The sequence below is a fragment of the Peromyscus maniculatus genome, chromosome 1 (genome assembly GCF_049852395.1).
Source record: "Peromyscus maniculatus bairdii isolate BWxNUB_F1_BW_parent chromosome 1, HU_Pman_BW_mat_3.1, whole genome shotgun sequence".
NCBI classification, from domain to species: Eukaryota; Metazoa; Chordata; class Mammalia; order Rodentia; family Cricetidae; genus Peromyscus; species Peromyscus maniculatus.
Window position 1 is genome coordinate 29,934,849 of NC_134852.1, and position 21,292 is coordinate 29,956,140.

The 21,292-nt window shown below is 52.9% G+C and overlaps 1 protein-coding gene across 7 annotated transcripts in view; it reads left to right on the plus strand.

Moving 5' to 3' along the window:
- Ppp1r13l (protein phosphatase 1 regulatory subunit 13 like) overlaps positions 1-18,180 on the plus strand; it is a 19,260-nt gene extending 1,080 nt beyond the window's left edge. For 2 of the 7 annotated variants that reach the window (XM_015987250.3, XM_076572825.1), the window contains exons 2-13: positions 8,257-8,337; positions 8,432-8,574; positions 9,840-10,350; positions 10,431-10,529; positions 10,600-10,691; positions 10,971-11,400; positions 12,316-12,776; positions 14,809-14,940; positions 15,032-15,165; positions 15,295-15,461; positions 16,899-17,098; positions 17,590-18,180. In XM_015987250.3, the coding sequence (XP_015842736.1) occupies positions 8,283-8,337; positions 8,432-8,574; positions 9,840-10,350; positions 10,431-10,529; positions 10,600-10,691; positions 10,971-11,400; positions 12,316-12,776; positions 14,809-14,940; positions 15,032-15,165; positions 15,295-15,461; positions 16,899-17,098; positions 17,590-17,628 (2,463 nt within the window). In that variant the 5' untranslated portion in view covers positions 8,257-8,282 and the 3' untranslated portion in view covers positions 17,629-18,180. Of the gene's footprint in view, positions 1-288; positions 595-1,468; positions 1,599-8,256; positions 8,338-8,431; positions 8,575-9,839; positions 10,351-10,430; positions 10,530-10,599; positions 10,692-10,970; positions 11,401-12,315; positions 12,777-14,808; positions 14,941-15,031; positions 15,166-15,294; positions 15,462-16,898; positions 17,099-17,589 lie in introns of those variants that run through there. The other 5 variants (XM_042272195.2, XM_042272180.2, XM_076572831.1 and 2 more) reach the window with 5 other exon arrangements.
- Positions 18,181-21,292: the final 3,112 nt, after the last annotated feature.

Sequence of the window (21,292 nt, forward strand, 5' to 3'; positions counted from 1 at the left end):
TGTTTTTGAGACATGGTCTTCCTGTGTAGCCCAGGGTGGCCTCTAACGCGCAGAGATGCCCCTGACTCTGACCTCCCGAGTGCTAAGATTAAAGGCCCCTTACTTTTATTTTTATTTTATGTAGACAGGTAAGCCGGGGCTCGGGTCCTTTTCTCGCCATAGTATTGGGTCGTGTGACTTTGTCCCCGCCTGGGAAACTGAGCCTGGAGAGTGGGGAAGGGCTCAGGAGTTCTTCCCCTGCACCCGCAGTGAAGTGGGGGTCTGGACTCCTGTGCATTTCCCCGCCAGGGCGCCCTCGATCTTCTGGTCCTCGCTCTTGCTGTCTGTGAAATGGATCGTGCCTGACTCCAAAAGGGAATGTCCCAGGCTGCGCCCCGCCCCTCCGGGACTACAAATCCCAGGGTGCTCGAGGCGACCGCAGCTCTCCCCCCCCCCTGCGGGACACGCCCCCCTCCAGTCAGAGTCACGTCGTCTAACCTGTTCCCCGGCGACTGCCCCGCCCCGTCCTCCGCTCCCCGCCGCTGGAGCCGGAGCCGGAGCCCGAGGAAAAGCCCCCCGGTGCCAGGATCTGGTGCCAGGATCTGCCCCGGACGCGTGAGTTCCACCCCACCTGGGGTCTGCCACCCTAGAACCTGACACCGCGTCCCTGGGAGCACTTGGTGGGACCTCGGACCTTAAGTCCCGGGGCAAAATGTGGGGCGCTCACGCCTGGGTCCCTGGAAAGAGGCATCTGGGGTGCCGGCTTCACCGGGCGTATGGATGGGGTCTCGGGCTCCTGAGATCATAGGAGTACTCGGAGCCTTTAGTCCTGGGGAGCCACTGGAGCTGGAATTCTTGAATACTTTAATTGGGGGGCTCTTGGAAGTGTGTCGGGGGATGTTGGGGGTCTCGGGTCTCTGACTTTTGGGTAGATGTGGGAGGTTAGGACGTTCTAGGAGGGTTGGGCGCCCGGGCGCCCTCCAGCTGCCTTCAGCACCGAGCCACTAGATCTTTGCGTCAAATAGTGGCACTGGTGGTGGATTCTGGTTTTTGAAAAGGGTGGGACGAGCACGGAGCGGGGGGAACGTGGGTCCCTCTGAGGCTATGTCCCGGCGCTACACCCCACTTTCTGGTTTTGGGGTGGGGGCAGGGGATGAGAAACCGGGGCAGCTCTTCTGTGCCGCTGAGCGAATCCCCAACATGTCATTAACCGGGGCGTCAGACCTGCCTAACCAGAGAGGCACATCCGACCCAAGGCGCCCCCTAGCGGAGACGGGGTCGGACCTCTTGTTGCCCCACTGGGGTGGGAAATAACTGGGGTTTGCTGAGGTCATTGTAGAGCCCAGGCTAGAATAACAGGACCGCGGGGCTGGATTCGGGAGGCTTGTGTGACCGCGTACTGCTGCATTTACACAGAACTAAAGGGGTAAACCGAGGCTGGTGGGCCATACAGGCAGCTGAGTTTGCGATCTCCTTCCCTCCTTGACAGCTGTCTGTGGAAAGAATTCCTTCACTCCCACCAGATCCTTCTAATTGGCCTTCTTCCTCCCGGGGTGGGGTTCCTCCCTCTGACCCAGAGGTGAGAAATGTCACCTCCACTTCCATCTGTCTGACCTGAGGTATTGTGGGAGATAAGGGAGGGATGGAGGCTAATTCTGGAGGTGTTTGTCTGTCCTTGAGCCTGGGAGAGGGCAGGAGCAGGCAGGCGATTCCCTCTGTCTCTCCACCTCTGGGCCCTTACGTGGGGTGTGTGTGTGTGTGTGTGTGTGTGTGTGTGTGTGTGTGTGTGTGTGTGTGTTTAGAAGCCCAGTGGGGGACAAGGATCTGAAGAGGGAGGGTTAATGCCTGGAAGGACACCCGCTGACAGCCTGAAATGAAATTAAAAAATAATAGTCCCAGCTGCCAGCACAGTCCTGCCGGGTTCAGGTCGGGATGGATCTCCCCGTCCACAGAAGCATTTGGCAAGCTCCCAAAGGCAGGAACACCGAGTTCCACCTTCAGTTTGTTGACCCCGGGGAGGACTCCTCCCTAGCATTGGGGAAACTGAGGCTGGCAAACACACACCACCCACACCCTGGGATCTTGCCAGTTTCTGTCTGGAATCTTCCAGGGTTCTCACCCTGCCGGAGCCCTGCATTCCTGGGGAAATCACTGTTGCCGGTGGGAAGTTTAGGGTTCTGTGGTCCAAAACTCAGGCAGTTGGGACCACTGGCAACAGAGCCAGGGCTCTTAGAATCGCAGAAAGAAGGGGTTGTTGGCATGTGGGCTCAGAGGGTAGACCGCTCATGCAGCATGCAGGAATCCCCGGGGTTCGGTCCCCAGAACTGAATAAACCAGACTGTCATGTTACATGTCAGTATTTCCAGCACTGGGAGGTGGAGGCAGGAGGATTGGAAGTTTAAGTATACCATGGATGCTGGGTAGGGGTGGCACACACGCCTTTCAATCCCAGCACTAGGGAGGCAGAGGCAGGCATATCGCTGGGTTCGAGACCAGCCTGGTCTACAGAGTGAGTTCCAGGACAGCTCAGAGTACACTGAGAAACAAAAACAAACAAACAAAACCAGAACCACTGTGGGACGTGGTGGTACTTTTAATCCTAGCACTAGGGAGGCAGGGAAAGGCAGATCTCTGAATTCCAGGTCAGCCTGGTCTACATAGATCCAGACAAGCCAGGGCTATGTAAACAAACCAACCAACCAAGAGCCCTCACAGAAAAGTCTCTGGAAGAATCTACAGCGCCTGGGTTTTCGTCCCTGGCTCTGAGCCTGCCCGTGTGCGAGCTACATAAGCCACTCTATTGCTGGGAGCTGAAGTTCAGCTCTTGTTTGTTGGAGACAGTGTCGCTTATGTAGCCCTGGGTGGCTTTGAACTAGAGATCCTCCTGCCTCAGTGTCCTGAGTGCTCATCTGTGTTACCCTAGAGAACCATGGAGGAAGGCTGGTAGAATAACAGTACAAGATGCGAGACATTCAGTCCTTAAATTGCACTGTTGTAAACACTGTATAATTTAGGTCCTCCAACACTTACAACTCCTCTGGGTGAAGGCATTAATCCCCCCAAACACACACACACACACACACACACACACACACACACACGCACGCACGCACACACACGCACGTACACTCACACGCACGCACGCACGCACGCACGCAGAAACCGAGGGAGAAAGAAGATGTCACAATAACTAGCTCAAGGCCGAGGGTTAGCTAGGGGAAGTCCCTAGCCCATTCCACAGAGGCAAACATCAAGTCTGACCCGGCTAGAGTGGAGGATTACACTTTGGGTGTTCCCAGCCCATCCCGATTCGTGACCTGGATCCCACTGACTCCTTCAGGAAGCCCAATAAGATCCTTCAACTCTGAGAGCCTGGCTGGGGTGCAGAGGAGGCCGGGCAAGGTCTTGAGACCTAAGGGTGGAGCAGAGATGGCAGCCTGTTGAAGGGGAAGCTAGAATTGGAGAGGAGCCCAAGGAAGAAGACCTGAGGGTGGAGGGCAGGGACAGGAGCCTGGGAACAGAGGCTCTGCTTCCCCTGGCTCGCCCCGCTCCCTGGCCCCGGGGAGCTGTGCACCTGCCCGGGCCCGCCTCGCATTCCCCGGGCCTGAGCTCAGCCATTGGGCCCGCGGGGGACGCGCGCCCCCTGGCGGTCAAAGTGTCCCTGCCACCCACAACAGCGCTGGGAACAGCTTTGCTCAGAACCAGAAATGAGGGTCTTGGCAAATGGTGCATTTGCCAAAGGATCCTCTTCCTGTCGGATACTGGGAACTGAATTCCTCCTGTCCTCTGGAAGAACAGGCACGTGCCTGCTGAGCCATGTCTCAGCCCTCTGTGCACACATGCCTACAGAGGTCGAGGCCGCAGCTGGAGCTGGTATGTGCAACTGGGAACTGGAACTCTGGTCCTCCATACTCTCAAGGGCGGAGCCATCGCTCCAGCCTGGAGACCAGGTCTTTTCCGCTCTGGTTGGCCTGACCATGAGATGTAAACAAGCCTGGCTATCTTCAGACCTCTGCCTTTGAAAGCTGGTGTTACAGGCGTGTGCCACCATGCCCAGCCCTTTATTTAAACTTTGATTTTGAGATAGGGTTGCCCAGGCTGGCCCCTTCAATGTACTCTGCTGCCCAGACAGACCTTGAGCTCTTCCTCAGCCTCCTAAGTAAGCTGGGATTACAGGTGTGTGCGGCCAGGCCTGACTGTACTGTCTACTTCCCGAGGCCCTGATTCCTCTCGCGTCTTCTGTCTAGATAGATCTCTGCACTGGTCCAGTGAGGTAACCCATTTATCTTTGTTTTACAAGTTAAGCAACTGAGGCACTCTTCTCGGGGCCTTCCAGAGTTCACCTCTCTATCTCTGGTTTCTGGCTTGTGGTGGATTCCAGGAGAGTGCAATTCTGGGACAGACAGACAGACAGCACAGCAGGAAAACTAGAAATTGTGGGCAAAACAAATCAATTCTAGAATGTTCAAGAGATAGAATCTTGGCATGGATCCTAATTTTTCTACTAGGGATTGAACTTGGGGCCTCACTAAAGATAGTCAGAGCTCCACTATTGAGCCACGCCCACAGCCCCTCACTGGGGGGGGCGGGGGGGGGGGATTCTAGGCAGGGGCTCTACCACTGAGCCACACCCCCAGCCCCTCACTGGGGGGGGGGATTCTAGGCAGGGGCTCTACCACTGAGCCACACCTCCAGCCCCTCACTGGGGGATTCTAGGCAGGGGCTCTACCACTGAGCCACACCTCCAGCCCCTCACTGGGGGATTCTAGGCAGGGGCTCTACCACTGAGCCACACCCCCAGCCCCTCACTGGGGGATTCTAGGCAGGGGCTCTACCACTGAGCTAGATCCCCATTTCCAGTTCAGAAATTTCTCTCAGTAGACACTTAAGCTTTCAGGTCCATCTTTGTAGAGCTTCCCCATCTCAGAGTCCTTACTGGGTGGGGTGATACTGTCTGCAGCTCCAGCCACAGAGAGGCAGGAGGAACCATTAGTAAGGTTCCTGGACAGTCTGGGCTACACAGTGAGACCAAATACAACATCAGGTTTCAGAATGGAGCCCTCTTTGAGATCAGAAGGGCCTTTCGGAATACGTAGTTTAAATCCTCCTGCTTGTGGGGATCTCAGGAGTCAGGGAGTCTCCGGCCCAAGGAGTGGAGAGAACTCAAGGTCACGCATGCTCAGATGAGCCACCAGCCCCAACAGGTTCTGTTCCTCGTGGCTTCCCAGGCAGAGGCCGGTGTCAACATGTCCCAGCTGGCCCCACGGCCTACACCTTTACCGCCAAAGCTGAAAGGTGACAGGGCTGGCGGGCGTGGCGGCTGTCATGGGGATAAAGATGGCTGGTGTAACCGGTTCCCAGCGGCCTAGCTTCCTCCTGCTGGCTGGTGACCACAGCTGCCTCTCTGGCCCTGGCCAGCCCCCTGTTCCTCTCTTAACAATAGACCAGTGTGAACAGGGCCTCTTGTAGACAGTGGCAGTGATGTCCCCGCCCCTGACTGTCCTGGATCTCACTCTGTAGACCAGGCTGGCCTCCAACTCAGAGAGATCCACCTGCCTCTGCCTCCCGAGTGCTGGAATTAGAGGCACGCGCTACCACTGCCTGGCTGATTTATTTCATTTTTAAGTATGTTGGTATGTGCACATGAGTGGAGGTGCCCTCTGAGGCTGGAGAGGTTGTTGGATTCCTTGGCGCTGGAGTTCCAGGCAGCTGTGGGCCGCTCCATATGAGTGCTGGGAACTGAACCCAGGATCCTTGAAACAGTAGGAAGTGCCCAGAGCTGCTGAACAGTCCTACCCCAGGTTTCTTTCTTTTCTTACCTTTTATTCCTTCTTTTTGCTTTTTGAGACAGGGTCTTGTACTTTCTAGGCTAACCTCCAACTTGCCGAGTAGCCAAGGCTGAGTCTTAACTCATGATCCCTGCACCTCCCAAGTGCTGGGATGAAGGGGTGCACAGACGTGGCCTTGGCGCCAAGCTGTCTGAGTTGTATTTTCTTGCTTCTTAGCAAGAAGGCTTTTTGTGTGTATGCTGCTGTGTATGGAGTATGTATGTGTGCTCCTGTGGGTGGGGTGTGTGTGTCTCTCTGTGTGTGATGTGGTAGTGTGTAGTGTTTCTGTGTGTGAAATATGTTGCTATGTATCTGTGTTGGTGTGTCCTTGCACATGGAAGCCCGGTGTGTTGCATTGTTTCTGTGTTTCTTATTTAATAAGACGTTGGTTACATCTATAGCCCGGGGTCAATATCACATACCCTCCGCCTTATGTGTGGTTGTTTTTCTAGATTTATTTCTTTTGTTTTATGTGTATGAGTTTTGCATGCATGCATGCATGTCTGTGCACCATGTGTGTGCCTGATGCCCATGGAGGCCAGAAGAAGGTGTTGGATCCTCTGGAACTGGAGTTACAGATGGTTGTGAGCTGCCATGTGGGTGCTGGGAATCCAACCTCTTGACCTCTGACCCATCTCTCCATCCCCCACCTTAGTTTTTGAGACAGGGTCTCTTTCTGAATAGATTTGGCAAGAGTAGCTAAGCAGCCACTGCCTGTCTCTGCTTCCTGTAGCTGGCACTCCCAGCATGCACCTGCTCTCTCAGAGTTTTACCAGGGTGCTAAGGGCTGACCTCAGTTCTTCATACTTATATAGAAAGGCCTGCACCAACTGAGCCAGCTCGCCCAAAGCCTTTAACCCAGGTTAGCTTCTCACTTGTGTGGCCTTCCTACGAGCGTGCGCTACCACAATTGGTTGAGGGTTTTGTTTTGTTTTGTTTTGTTTTGTTTTGTTTTGTTTTTTAAGGCAGGGCTCACTCTGTAGCCCAGGCTAGACTGAATGCATTCTGTAGCCCAGGCTGGTCTGGAGCTAGAAATCCTTTACAACTGCCTCCTGAGAGCTAACATTACAGGCGAATGACACACGCCTGCCTCATGACTATTGTTTAGAGGTGGAGCAGGAACTATGGATGTGGCTCAGTTGGTCACGTGCATACGTAATGTGCATGAAGCCCTGGGTCCATTCCCAGTACCACACAATCCACTTGGTGCTCCAGGCCTATAATCTCAGCACTCAAGGTGTAGAGGCAGGAGGATCAGAAGTTTGAGATCAACCTAAATTAAATACAAGCTTTAGACCAGCCTGGGCTACATGAGATCCTGTTCCAAACAACAACAGCAAAAACAGGTCGGAGAGATGGCTCAGAAGTTAAGAGCACTTGTTGCTATTGCAGAGGACCCAGGTTAAGTTCCCAGCACCCATATGGTGGTTCACAACTATTTATGACTATATTGCTAGGGGATCTGATACCCACTTCTGATCACCGTGGACTCCAAGCATGCAGACATGTAGACACTCCTACACAAAAAATAAATAATCTAAAAATGAACAAAACAAAAACCAAACAACAACATACTTATTGTGCAGGTACAGGCCTGTAGTCCAAAAGTCCCGGAGGCCAAGGCAAGCCAAAGATTGTGAGTTTCAAGCCTATGTAGTTTTAGGCTACATAAAGTTTCCCAGGCCACCCTGCATACTTAAAAAGACCCTGTGTCAACATGAAAAGTAAAATGATGGCTGGGGGAGTAACTCAGTGGTAGAGCCCCTGCCTAGAATCCCCCAGTGAGGGGCTGGGGTGTGGCTCAGTGGTAGAGTCCCTGCCTAGAATCCCCCAGTGAGGGGCTGGAGGTGTGGCTCAGTGGTAGAGCCCCTGCCTAGAATCCCCCAGTGAGGGGCTGGAGGTGTGGCTCAGTGGTGGAGCCCCTGCCTAGCATGTATGTGGCACCTTCTTTAATCCTCATTACAGCAATAAACAAAACAAAACAAAAATCAACAACAAAACATCTGGTGGTGTCTCCTGATCCCTAGTAAACATTCATTAAAGTAACAATTATTTCAGCCTCAGTTCAATATCACATGATAGGCGATGGAAAGAGTCTTTGTCCCAAACTTTTTGTTTTGGTTTGGTTTTTTCTCTTTCAAGACAGGCTTTCCCTGTGTAGCCCTAGCCGGCTTTGAACTTCCTATGTAAACCAGGCTGGCCTCAAACTCACAGAGATCCGCCTGCTTCTGCCTTTCCAGTGCTGGGATTAAAGGCGGGCACCACCACTGCCTGGCTATCCCAAACTTTTCTAGAATGGCTTCGGACTTCTATGTAGCTTATGGACGTGGACAGAGTTTTGAAGGAATTGGTATTTTGGAGCCTTAATGGCTGTTGAGAGTCCCGGCTTCCCTGAGGGTGGGGCCTGGAGGGGCGTGGCCTGAAGGGTCTGAGCAAGTTCTCCATCCAGGCAGGCACCCTGCTCCGGCCGGCACCATGGACAGCGAAGCATTCCAGAATGCGAGGGATCTTCTGGATCTGAACTTCCAGTGTGAGCTGGGGGCAGGGGCGGATGGGCGGGGCCCGGCAAGGGGCGGGCCGGGGCGGAGGGGGCGCGGTCCTGACCTCCGCTCCCACCCACCCAGCGCTGGCCATGAAGCACATGGATCTGAAGCAGATGGAGCTGGACACCGCGGCCGCCAAAGTGGACGAACTGACCAAGCAGTTAGAGTCCCTGTGGTCAGACTCGCCAGCGCCTCCTGGCCCACAGGCTGGAGTTCCCCCTAGGGTGAGCGTGGTGACCCCCAAAGCCAGCTGCTCTCCATGCCCCAGGGAAGGCTTGAGTTTGTAAGGGTGTGCAGGTTGTGAGGTATGCAAGGCCATCTAGAAGAGAGGCGTGGAGAGCAGGCTGGTAATCCCTGCACTAGGGAAACTAAGGCAGAAGGATCAATTAATTCAGTGCCAGCCTCTCTACTTCGTAGTGAGTTCAAGGAGGCTGGCTAAATTGGTAAAATGTTTGCCTAGCATGAGTGAAGGTCTGGGTTCCGTCTCCCATACGGTATAAAATCAAGGCTTGCGGCACACACCTGTTATACTGGAGAGGCCGAGGCAGGAAGATAAGGAATTCACGGCCACCCTCAGCTACATGGAGACCTCCAGGCTAGCCTGAGTTTCGTGAGAGAACCTGTCTCAAAAATAATTTGTTTGTTTGGTTTTGGTTTTTTTCAAGACAGAGTTTCTCTGTGTAGTTTTGGTGCCTGTCCTGGATCTCGCTCTGTAGCCCAGGCTGGCCTTGAACTCACAGAGATTTGCCTGGCTCTGCCTCTCAGTGCTGGGATTAAAAGCGTGCGCCACCACCGCCCAGCATTGTTTATTATTTTTTAAGACAGAGTCTCGCCAGGGCGGTGGTGGCGCACACCTTTAATCCCAGCACTCGGGAGGCAGAGGTGGGCGGATCTCTGTGAGTTCAAGTCCAGCCTGGACTACAGAGTGAGTTCCAGGAAAGGCGGAAAGCTACACAGAGAAACCCTGTCTCAGAAAAAAAAAAAAAAAAAAAAAAGACAGAGTCTCAGTATGTAGCCCTAGCTAGCGTGGAACTCACAGAGATCCACCTGCAAATGCTGGAATTAAAGGTGTGAGCCTGCCTACTCCCCACCCCACCCCAACCCCCGACACACAGGCAGGCAGGCAGGCAGAGACACGGTTTCTCTGTGTACAATCCAGACTGTCCTGGAACTCATGCTGTAGACCAGGCTAGCCTCAAACTCACAGAGATCCACTGCCTGTGCTTCCCAAGTGCTGGGATTAACGTGGGGGGAAAAAAGTGAAAACTCACATGAAGCAAAAGGCCTTTTCTTAAGTCATAGAAAGAACCAGTAACAAGCTAGACCCCCCCCCCCCCTGTGCCCAGGCTTTGCCCACACTCGGTACCTCGTGCTCGAAGTCAGCAGGCCCAATCTGAGTCTCTGCATTGACTTTCCATCACCTACGCTGATCTCCCCCACTGACCCCCTATTGTCTCCTCTGACTCTTCCATGCCCGACTTCCCCACAGATGTCCCGGTACAGCACCAGCCCCATCCCGGAGCATTTTGGTAGCAGAGGGTCCCCCCAGAAGACATCCACCGATGGCACAGAGGCCCGTTTTGGACGCTCGGAGAGTGCCCCGTCCCTGCACCCCTACAGCCCTCTGTCCCCCAAGGGCCGGCCGTCCTCCCCACGCACCCCCATCTACCTGCAGCCCGATGCCTACAGCAGCCTGGAGCGCGCGCCATCGCCCAGACCCCGCGCCTTTGACGGGGCGGGCAGTCCCCATGGCCGGGCGCCGTCCCCGCGGCCGGTGACTGGCTCACTGCGCCAGCCGGGCCCTCCGACGCCCTTCGACTACCTGGGCCGCTCAGGGTCCCCCCGGGGCAGCCCTCTAGCCGAGGGGCCCCAAGCCTTCTTCCCAGAACGGGGACCTTCCCCACGGCCACCCGCTGCAGGCTACGACGCACCGGCTGCGTTCGGGAGCCCCCTGCTGGGCGCGGGTGGCAGCGCCTTCGCCCCGCCGCTCCGCGCACAAGGTGCACAGGGACCCGCTCTTAGGGAGGTTGGCCGGGTCTAGTCTATGCTTACACCCTCACTCACGCCCCCGTCCCCCCAGACGACCTGACGCTGCGCCGGAGGCCCCCGAAAGCCTGGAACGAGTCTGACTTAGACGTAGCTTATGAGAAAAAGCCTTCACAGACAGCGAGCTATGAACGTGAGTGACAGAGTATGGGGTGACCTGGAGGACGGGTCTGGAGTCCATCCTAACGATGTGTGTTTTGCAGGGCTGGATGTCTTCACACGGCCTGCCTCGCCGGGCCTGCAGCTCTTACCCTGGAGAGAGAGCAGCCTGGATGGGCTGGGGGGCAGTGGCAAGGTGAGGGGCAGGTGGGCAGCACAGATGTGAAGGTGGAGGGTCCGTGCGTGCGCGTGTGTGTGTGCGTGTGTGTGTGTGTGTGTGTGTGTGTGTGTGTGTGTGTGTGTGTGTGTTTTCTATAGTCCACACTGGTCTTACAGTCAAGGCAGTCCTCCTGCCCCAGCCTCTCCTGTTGGGACCACTGGTGTGGGCCATCACAGACACGTTCTTGCCTTTCCCTCACCCCCTTGCCCCGAACCTAAGTTCCTTCCTCTCCCCTTTCTCTCTCCCCCGCCGCAGGACAACATCACCAGCGCCACATTGCCACGCAATTACAAGGTGTCCCCTCTGGCCACCGACAGGCGTTCTGACATCGGCAGTTACCGCCGCTCTATGGGCTCGGCAGGGCCCTCAGGCACTTTGCCCCGCAGCTGGCAGCCCGTCAGCCGCATCCCCATGCCCCCGTCCAGCCCCCAGCCCCGCAACACACTGCGCCAGCGCCCCATACCCCTCAGCATGATCTTTAAGCTCCAGAATGCTTTCTGGGAACATGGAGCCAGCAGGGCTGTGCTCCCGGGATCCCCCATCTTCTCCCGAGCACCCCCACCTAAGCTGCCTCCCCAGCCACCCCCTCAGCCACCCCCCCAGCCCCAACCTCAGGTGCCCCCCCAGTCCCAGGCCCAGCCTCAGACTCCGGCACCTCAACAGACTTGGCCTCCCGTGAATGAAGGTGAGTCAGCTGAAGGGGTCCCACCACAAATGATGGGGACCAGAGCAGCTGGGCAGCCAGGGCAGCCAAGCCTGAGTCCAGACACTGTCCCTGCAGAGAGCCAGGCCAGATAAACCTGGAATGCACACAGGAGCCAGGGTTACGTGGAGGTTGAGCCAAGTCCCATGCTGGGAAGCTCGGGGCATGCACTTTAATAACCTCTCTGAACCTTGTGTCCCCTGAGTGCGAAAGCTGAATCCCGAGGAAGCCCTATCTTTTGGGACATGGTACTAAAGCCATATCAAGTCTTGAAAATAAGGCCCAGTGCACAGTAAGTGCAGGTTGCCCTGTGAAAAGAGCGTCGCAGTATTTACCTTGTAGGTTTGTGCCAGACATTGCGATGGTGGATAAAGACCAGTTTAATGTTTTCACCTGCTTCTGAAGCACCACTGTGGAGGGAGGGGATATAAAACAGAGAAGAGACCCTGGAACACTAGGCTTCTGCTCTGGAATTTTCTGCATAAGATGTTAGGGAGTGAAATTCTTAGCATCCTAGAAAACCAAGTTTATTGTGGGAGTGCAGATTCCAGCTGTGTGACTTGGGGCAAGTGACTTTCCCTCTCTGAGCCTCAGATTCCTTTCTGTAAAATGGAGATGATCACTCATCTCCACAATGTAGAAGGGTGATGGGTATGTAGGGCCGAGGTGGTAGTTCAGTGCATAGAATGTCTATCATCTGCCCTGGGTTCAATGCTCAGCGCCATAAATAAATAAACCTGGCATATAGGGGATACCTTAACATTATATTATGTACAGCCCAGGTAAAGTGTAGTCTAGAGAGGTCACACCGCGCAGGAGCTGGTTACATCCTGGAAGTTACAGATCTTGGGAAACTCCTGGTTACTCTTCCTCTGATGGGGCTCTTGTTCTTTCCAGGCCTCCTCAAACCCCCTGCCGAGCTGGAGCCAGAGCCAGAGCTAGAGGGGCTACTGGCTCCCGTGCTGGAGGCCGGGGACACAGATGAAGGCACCGTCACTCGGCCTCTCAGCCCTACCAGGCTACAGCCAGCGTTGCCGCCCGAGGCACAGACGGTGCCTGAGCTGGAGGAGGTGGCCCGAGTGCTGGCAGAGATTCCTCGGCCCCTCAAACGCAGAGGCTCCATGGAGCAGAGCCCTGCTGTGGCCCTGCCCCCCACCCACAAGAAACAATACCAACTGATCATCAACAGACTGTTCCATCGGCATGGTGGCCCAGGGCCTGGCGGGCCTGAGCCAGAGCTGTCCACAATCACAGAGGGATCTGAGGCCAGGGCAGGGCCCCCTGCTCCCGCCCCACCAGCTCCCATCCCACCCCCAGCCCCACCCCAGACCAGTCTTCCAGAGCAGCCTCAGAGCATGGTAAGTCACTGGAGGACAGGACGGTGTGTGCTCATCTCTGATACAGTTACTTTAACAAAAAGTCTTCACCATATAGTGGTTTAAATGAAACCTAGTGTTGCACCCACGCTATCCCCTGGCTACACCACATCCATTGAGATTAGCCTGACTTCATGACCCAAGATGGCACCCATCTTGCTGCAATGGAGCCTGGGAAATGTAGTCTTTTGTATAGATAGGGCTGGGCTCAGGGAAAAAGGGAGAGACTGGATAGATGGAGGGGTGACCTGGCACCTTGGCTTCATTTGTCTATGCCTTACCCCCAGCATTCTTTCATGAATCTCAATTTTATACCTGTGGTTGATGTGAGTTTTCAGTGTGACCATGGGTTTAATCTGAGACCTGGAGACAAGACAGTCTATGGTGCCTACTTTTTCTGGGCATCTGCTCTGTTTCCTTGTGAAGTAAGAGTCTCTGGTCCCCAAGACTTTGGTCATCAAGGTTTGTGTGCACCAACTGCAGAGTTTTCCATCTGTCCCCATGCCACTTAATCAGCTGTACATCCTAGGGCCAGGCACTTAGCCACTCTGTGTCTATGAAATGAGGGTAAGAATAGCAATGGCCAACTGATAGGTTTGCTGTGAGGATTGACTGCTTCCTGGGATGTAACTGTGACCCTCCCATTGTTAACACTGACCCAGGAATTCATTGGTGCTGTTTTGTTTGTTTGTTGTCATTGTGTGTATAATATTATTAGCAATAGCAAGTCCAGGAAAGATATTTTTGGCTCAGTTTGAGGGTACAGTCCATTGTGGCAGGGAAAGGGTAGCAGCAGGAACAGAAGGCAGCTGGTTACCTTGTCTCCACAGTCAAGAAGCAGACAGATACATGATGGTGATTTTGGCTCTCTTCTCCTTATTCAGTCTAGGACCCTGGCCCATAGAATGGTGGCACCAATCCAGGTGGGCCCACCTTAATTAACCCAATCTAGATACTCCTTTGCAGACCTAGCCAGAGATTTCTTTCCATGGTGATTCTACATGTGTTGTTTTTAATCTATTTTTTGGTGGGTTTTTTCTTTTTTTTTTTTTCTTTTGTTTTGTTTTTTTTTTTTTTTTTTTTTTTTTCGAGGCAAGGTTTCTCTGTGTAGCTTTGGAGCCTTCCTGGAACTCACTCTGTAGCCCAGGCTGACCTTGAACTCACAGAGATCCGCCTGCCTCTGCCTCCCAAGTGCTGGGGTTAAAGGTGTGAGCCACCACCACCACCTGGCTATTTTTTGGTTTTATGAGACAAGGTTTCTCTTTGTAGCCTGGGCTGTCCTGGAACCAGGCTGGCCTTAAACTCACAGAGATCTGCCTACCTCTACCCCCTGAGTACTGGGATTTGAGGTGTTGTCAATCAAAATTAACAATCACAGTGGTTTCATAGAATTTTTTTTTTGTTTCTTTGTTTTGTTTTGTTTTAAAAAAAGGTTTCACTATATAGCCCACGTTTGTCCTTGAGGATCTTGATCTTCTTCCTCCTCCTCCTCCTCCTCCTCCTCCTCCTCTTCATTTTTCAAGACAGGGTTTCTCTGTGCAGCCCTGGCTGTCCTGGATCTCTTTCTGTAAACCAAGCTGGCCTCAAACTCACAGAGAACCTCCTTCCTCTGCCTGGCTGGCGAGTGCTGGGATCAAAGGTGTGTGCTGCCATCACCTGGTTCTAAGCTGTCCTTGAACTCACTGCCATCCTCCTGCCTCAACCACACAACTGCTGAGATTATGGACATGCACTACCACACCTGTCTTGCAGAAGTAATTGCTGTAGACCACCGACTCCATGCCTTCCTAGCTTGCTCTAAGCTCTCAGGCTTCCAGATTCCAAAGTCATAGGCTGACCTCGTAGTTGTAAAGGACCAATGTACAATGAATGTACAAGGGCATGGCCAGCCCTCCCCACCCTCACACCTCGCTGCCCGGTGTGAATCCTCCTGACCCGGTGTGTGCCTTGGGTCTGTTTTTCCCACTGAGATGTGGGTGGGCAAGTCTCACTGAAGCCCCGCCCTGTCCTGCAGGAGATGCGCTCAGTACTCCGCAAAGTGGGCTCCCCGCGCAAGGCCCGGCGTGCGCGCCTCAACCCACTGGTGCTGCTGTTGGACGCGGCGCTGACTGGGGAGCTGGACGTGGTGCAGCAGGCGGTGAAGGAGGTGAGGTGGTCCCCCCATCCGCACCCCAGGTGATAGTATAAGGAGAGCCCAGGTGACGGGCGGTGCTGAGTCGTCCTCTCCCTGTTCCCAGATGAATGACCCAAGCCAGCCCAACGAGGAGGGCATCACCGCTCTGCACAATGCCATCTGCGGCGCCAACTACCCCATCGTGGACTTCCTCATCGCTGCGGGCGCCAACGTCAACTCCCCTGATAGCCATGGCTGGTGAGTCCTCCACGCGCCCCTGCTGGGAGGTGGGAGGGGCCTTGGCGCGCGCACTGGCGCACTGGCGCACTGGCGGTAGGGTGGCGCAGCGGGCTGGGACCTCCCTCTCACTCGCCCTTCTGCCGCCAGGACACCCCTGCATTGCGCGGCATCGTGTAACGACACGGCCATCTGTACCGCACTGGTGCAGCACGGCGCGGCCATCTTTGCCACCACGCTCAGTGACGGCGCCACTGCCATCGAAAAGTGCGACCCTTACCGAGAGGGCTACGCGGACTGCGCCACCTACCTGGCAGGTGCGAGCGAGGCTGTGCCTGAGGTGCGGGTGGAGGGTGGGCGCTGGGCGACCCTCTTGGCAGATGCATGTTGTTGGGCGGGGCCCTGGGAGCTGCAGGCTGTACAGCTCACATGCATCCCACCTCAGGGGCGAGCCGTCGAGATGCCAAATAAACCATCCCGCTGCCGTGGCCCCGCACACTTGTGACCCCAGCGCTAGGGAGGCAGAGACAGGTAGAGCTCTGTGAGCTGAAGGCTAGCCTGGTCTAAGGAAGGGCAGTACGGCACCCTGACCAGACTGCTTTGAAGTCATTTAGAGGCTGGGACACTTGTAGATATGGCTGCGTTCACATCAGGTGTCTCCAGCGACCAGGCTGAATTGCGTGAGTGGGGACGGTCAAGATAGATTGCACCAGAGGCTTGCGCATCCTCATCCTCTCTCATGGTGTCGTAGGTTGGCATTAGGGGTCGAGGAGCCGAAGGATTTAACATTGTATGGGGTGGGGATGGGGGCCAGGCATGCAGACCCATTCCTAAGGCTGGAGGATTGTAGTCGGAGACCAGCTGGAGTTCTAGAAGGAACCTGTCTCAAAAAAGGGAGTGGGGTGTGGATGGCAACCGTCTACAACTCCATATGACACTCCTGTACAGACGTACCTGCAGGCAAAATACCAACACACGTAAAATAAAAAAGTAAATACATTTAAAAGCGGTGTGTGTGTGTGTGTGTGTGTGTGTAGCTCAGCTGGTAGAGTACTTGTCTAGCATGATGAGGTTCTGGGTTCACATCCCCGGTACTGCACACACTGGCTGTGGTGGGCCACACCTGTAATACCGCAGCTTGAGAGGTGGAGCCAGAAAGACCAAAAGTTCAGGGTCGTCCTTGGCTGTATGCCTACTTTGAGGCCAGCCTGGGCTACATTTGACCCTGCCTATCTTTAAAGAGGGAGGTGAGGGCCTGGAGACTGCCTGCAGCAGTTAAGAGTATTGAGTTCAGTTCCCCGCACTGCCCTGGCGGCTCACAACCGGCTCTCTCTGTACTTCCGTGGCATCTGATGCCCTCTTCTGGTGTGCAGATGTACATGCAGACAAACCACCCATCTATGGGTTGGGGATTTAGCTCAGTGGTAGAGCGCTTGCCTAGCAAGCTCAAGGCCCTGGGTTCGGTCCCCAGCTCCAGAAAAAAAAACACCCATCTACATAAAATGCATAAATAAGCAAATCTTACCCCCCCCAAAAAGGAGACAGCACCATCTGTTGGCTCTGAGTGAAGGTAGCTTGCCGTTTTGACACACCAAGAGTCCTCTAATGTCAGAGCCCCTCACTCCCCCCACAGGCAGAGGCGCGGGCAGCTTTCCCCGTGGCTCACGCCTGCTGCAGCAGGGGCCGTGCTGGTCCTCTGGGTGGCTCTGTTCCTGGGCCCTGGCCTGACTGCCGCGTTCTTCATATGTTTCCAGACGTGGAGCAAAGCATGGGGCTGATGCACAGTGGCGTCGTGTATGCGCTCTGGGACTACAGCGCCGAGTTTGGGGACGAGCTGTCCTTCCGGGAGGGCGAGTCGGTCACGGTGCTTCGGAGGGACGGGCCAGAGGAGACCGACTGGTGGTGGGCGGCGCTGCATGGCCAGGAGGGCTATGTGCCACGCAACTACTTTGGGGTGAGTCCGGAGGGGACCCGGTGGGAGCCCACTATGAGTGGGTTTGGCCAGGCTGCCCTGGGGAAAGAGAAGGAGCCAGGCCAGATGATAACCTTTCCTGTTATCCCAGTACTTTGGAGGCTGAGGCATGGGAATTGCTAAGAGTTCAAGGCCAGCCTGGGCTACATAGTAAGTTTTAGGTCAGCCTAAGCTACAAATGGGCCTCCCCCACTCTGCTGTCTCTGTCACATCTGCACACACACATACACACAGAATCCATTATTACAGTGGTGAAGGGGAGGGAGTCTGGAAGAATCCATTATTGGGTGTGCTGTGGTACGGGTCGAGGGTTTCCCTTTCTCTCAGGAAAGCGGATGGCAGCGGCGTGCGGGTTCCCCCACGTCTTCCTGCTCCTTGCAGGGGTGTGGCTGGTGGTTGGATGGCAGCCTCTCTTCCTGCGGCTGGGAGAAGTAGGGCTGGGTTCCTGGGGTCTGACCGCCCCCTCCCCTCAGCTCTTCCCTAGGGTGAAGTCTCAGAGGAGCAAAATCTAGCAGGAATGAAGGACGGTTGTCGAGGAGAAAAGTGCAAGCCAGCCTGCCTTCCACCTGGACCGTCCCGATCGGTCAGCTGCTGCGTTTACCTGCGCCCGAATCTCCAGGGGGTGCAGCCCGCACCGGAAGTTCTCGGTTCCCCCAGAGGCTCGAGGGAGGGCTAGCCCCAGACTTACGATTAGGAAGCCGTCTTAGGCATTGGGGTGAGGTGGGGCTGAGGACCTTTGTGGGCAGGAGACCCCATACACACACTTGCCAAATCAGATCTGGTTCAAAGAGCCTCCTGCCGCCAGCAGGCAAGCCGCGTATTGTTACAGCTGAGCCCGGGAGGGTGACGCACCCCGTCATTCCTCTCGGAGTCCTTTCCTCCCGGATTCCTCCCAGCGGCCCCCATTCCTCCCAGCAGCCTTGGGGCCCGGGTGAGGTGCGTGGCTCCTCAGTAGGATGTCTGCCCCCCCTCCCCAACCAAGTGCCTTCACACCCGTGTGGCTTAAGGTTAATAACGACACGGGGAACTGTTTCCTTTATGAATAAAGGTAGTTTGCACAGAAATGAGCATCGCTTTGATTCTGTCCCACGCCAAGAATGCTGCCTGTGCTGGCTAGTTTTTGTCAACCTGACAAACCTAGACACGATACTTCTCACAGAGTGTCAGTCACACGTAAGTCCAATGTTTTTATTTTACTCTCGGTTGTTTGAGACAGTGTCTCACTCTATGGCTCTCACTGGCCCGGGTCTTGCTATGTAGATCAGGCTAGCCTCGAGCCTGCTTCTTCCTTTCAAGTGTTGGCACTAAAGATGAAAGCTACCATACCCAGCTTTTTGTTTGGTTTTGTTTTTTGTTTTTCAAGACAGGGTTTCCCTGTGTAGCTTTGCGCCTTTCCTGGAACTCACTCTGTAGCCCAGGCTGGCCTCGAACTCACAGAGATCCGCCTGCCTCTGCCTCCTGAGTGCTGGGATTAAAGGAGTGTGCAAACATCTCCTGCTCATGTCCAGCTTTTTAAAAGATTTGAGACAAGGCCAGGCGGTGGTGGCGCACGCCTTCAATCCCAGCACTCGGGAGGCAGAGGCAGGTGGATCTTTGTGAATTCGAGGCCAGCCTGGGCTACCAAGTGAGTTCCAGGAAAGGCGCAAAGCTACACAGAGAAACCCTGTCTCGAAAAATAAAAAAATAAAAATAAATATTGGCAAACTGAATCCAAGAACACATCAAAAAAATTATCAACCATGACCAAGTAGGTTTCATCCCAGGGATGCAAGGATGGTTCAACATACGAAAATCTGTCAATGTAATCCACCATATAAACAAACTGAACGAATAAAAAACCACGCGATCATCTCATTAGATGCTGAAAAAGCCTTTGACAAAATCCAACACCCCTTCATGATAAAGGTCCTAGAGACATCAGGAATACAAGGAACATTCCTAAATATAATAAAAGCAATTTACAGCAAGCCGACAGCAAACATCAAATAAATGGAGAGAAACGCAAAGCGATTCCATTAAAATCAGGAACAAGACAAGGCTGTCTACTCTCCCCATATTTATTCAATATGGGGAAATCTACTTGAAGTTCTAGCTAGAACAATAAGATAACAAAAGGAGATCAAGGGGATACAAATTGGAAAGGAACAAGTCAAACTTTCACTATTTGTAGATGATATGATAGTATACATAAGTGACCCCCAAAACTCTACCAGGGAACTCCTACAGCTGATAAACTCCTTCAGTAAAGTGGCAGGATACAAGATCAACTAAAAAAAAATCAGTAGCCCTCCTATACACAAATGATAAAAGGGCTGAGAAAGAAATCAGAGAAACATCACCCTTTACAATAGCCACAAATAATATAAAGTACCTTGGGATAACACTAAATAAGTGAAGGAACTTTTTGATAAGAACTTTAAATCTCTAAAGAAAGAAATTGAAGAAGATAATCAGAAAATGGAAGGATCTCCCAAGCTCATGGATAGATAGGATTAACATAGTAAAAATGGCAATCTTACCAAAAGCATTCTACAGATTCAATGCAAGCCCCATCAAAATCCCAACACAATTTTTCACAGACTTGGAAAGAACAATACTCAACTTCATATGGAAAAATGAAAGACCCAGGATAGCCAAAAGAATCCTGTATAATAAAGCAACCTCTGGAGGCATCACCATCCCTGACCTCAAGCTCTACTATATAAAAACAGCTTGGTATTGGTATAAAAACCGACACGTGGATCAATGGAATCGAATTGAAGACCCTGATATTAATCCACGCACATATGAACACCTGATTTTTGACAAAGAAGCCAAAACTATACAATGGAAAAAAGAAAAGTATCTTCAACAAATGGTGCTGGCATAACTGTATGTCAATATGTAAAAGATAACAATTAGATCCATATCTGTCACCATGCACAAAACTCAAGTCCAAGTGGATCAAATACTCAACATAAATCCAATTACGCTGAACTTGATAGAAGAGAAAGTAGGAAGTACTCTTGAACGCATTGGCACCGGAGACCATTTCCTAAATAAAACACCAACAGCACAGACACTGAGCACAACAACTAATAAATGGGACCTCTTGAAACTGAGAAGCTTTTGTAGGGCAAAAGACATGATCAATAAGACAAAAAGACAGCCTACAGAATGGGAAAAGATCTTCACCAACCCCACATCTGACAGAGGACTGATCTCCAAAGTATATAAAGAACTCCAGAAACTAGACATCAAAATACTGAACAATCCAATTAAAAAATGGGCTAAAGAGTTAAACAGAGAATTCTCAAAACAAGAATCTCAAATGGCTGAAAGGCATTTAAGGAAATGCTCAACATCCTTAGTCATCAGAGAAATGCAAATCAAAACAACTCTGAGATACCACTTTACACCTGTCAAAATGGCTATGATCAAAAACACTAATGACAGTCAATGTTGGAGAGGATGTGGAGCAAGGGGAACATTCCTCCACTGTTGGTGGGGATGCAAACTTGTACAACCACTGTGGAAATCAGTATGGCGAATTCTCAGAAAATTGGGAAACAATCTACCTCAAGACCCAGCCATACCACTCTTGGGCATATACCCAAGGAATGCTCAATCATACCACAGAGATACATGCTCAATTATGTTCATAGCAGCACTATTTGTAATAGCGAGAACCTGGAAACAACCTAGATGCCCGTCAACTGAAGAATGGATAAGAAAATGTGGTGCATATACACAATGGAGTACTACTCAGCAGAGAAAAACAATGACAGCATGAAATTTGCAGGCAAATGGATGGAACTAGAAAATATCATCCTGAGTGAGGTAACCCAGACCCAGAAGGACAAACATGGTATGTACTCACTCATAAGTGGATTCTAGATATAAAGCAAAGAACAATCAGATTGCAACCCACAGAACCAGGGAGGCTCCATAGCAGGGAGGACCCTAGGATGACTGTGGCTTATAATACGTTTTGGTTTTTCTCAATCGCTGGGCAAGCCTCAATGAAACATTTCATTATTAGGATAAGAATTTGTACTGTATCAAGCTGATAATAGAAAAATAAATAAATAAATAAAAATGAAGGAAAAAAGATTTAAAAAAAGAAAGAACTGTGTGAAATCTCAGTCGGGGCAGTGGTGGCGCATGCCTTATTCCCAGCACTCAGGAGGCAGAGGC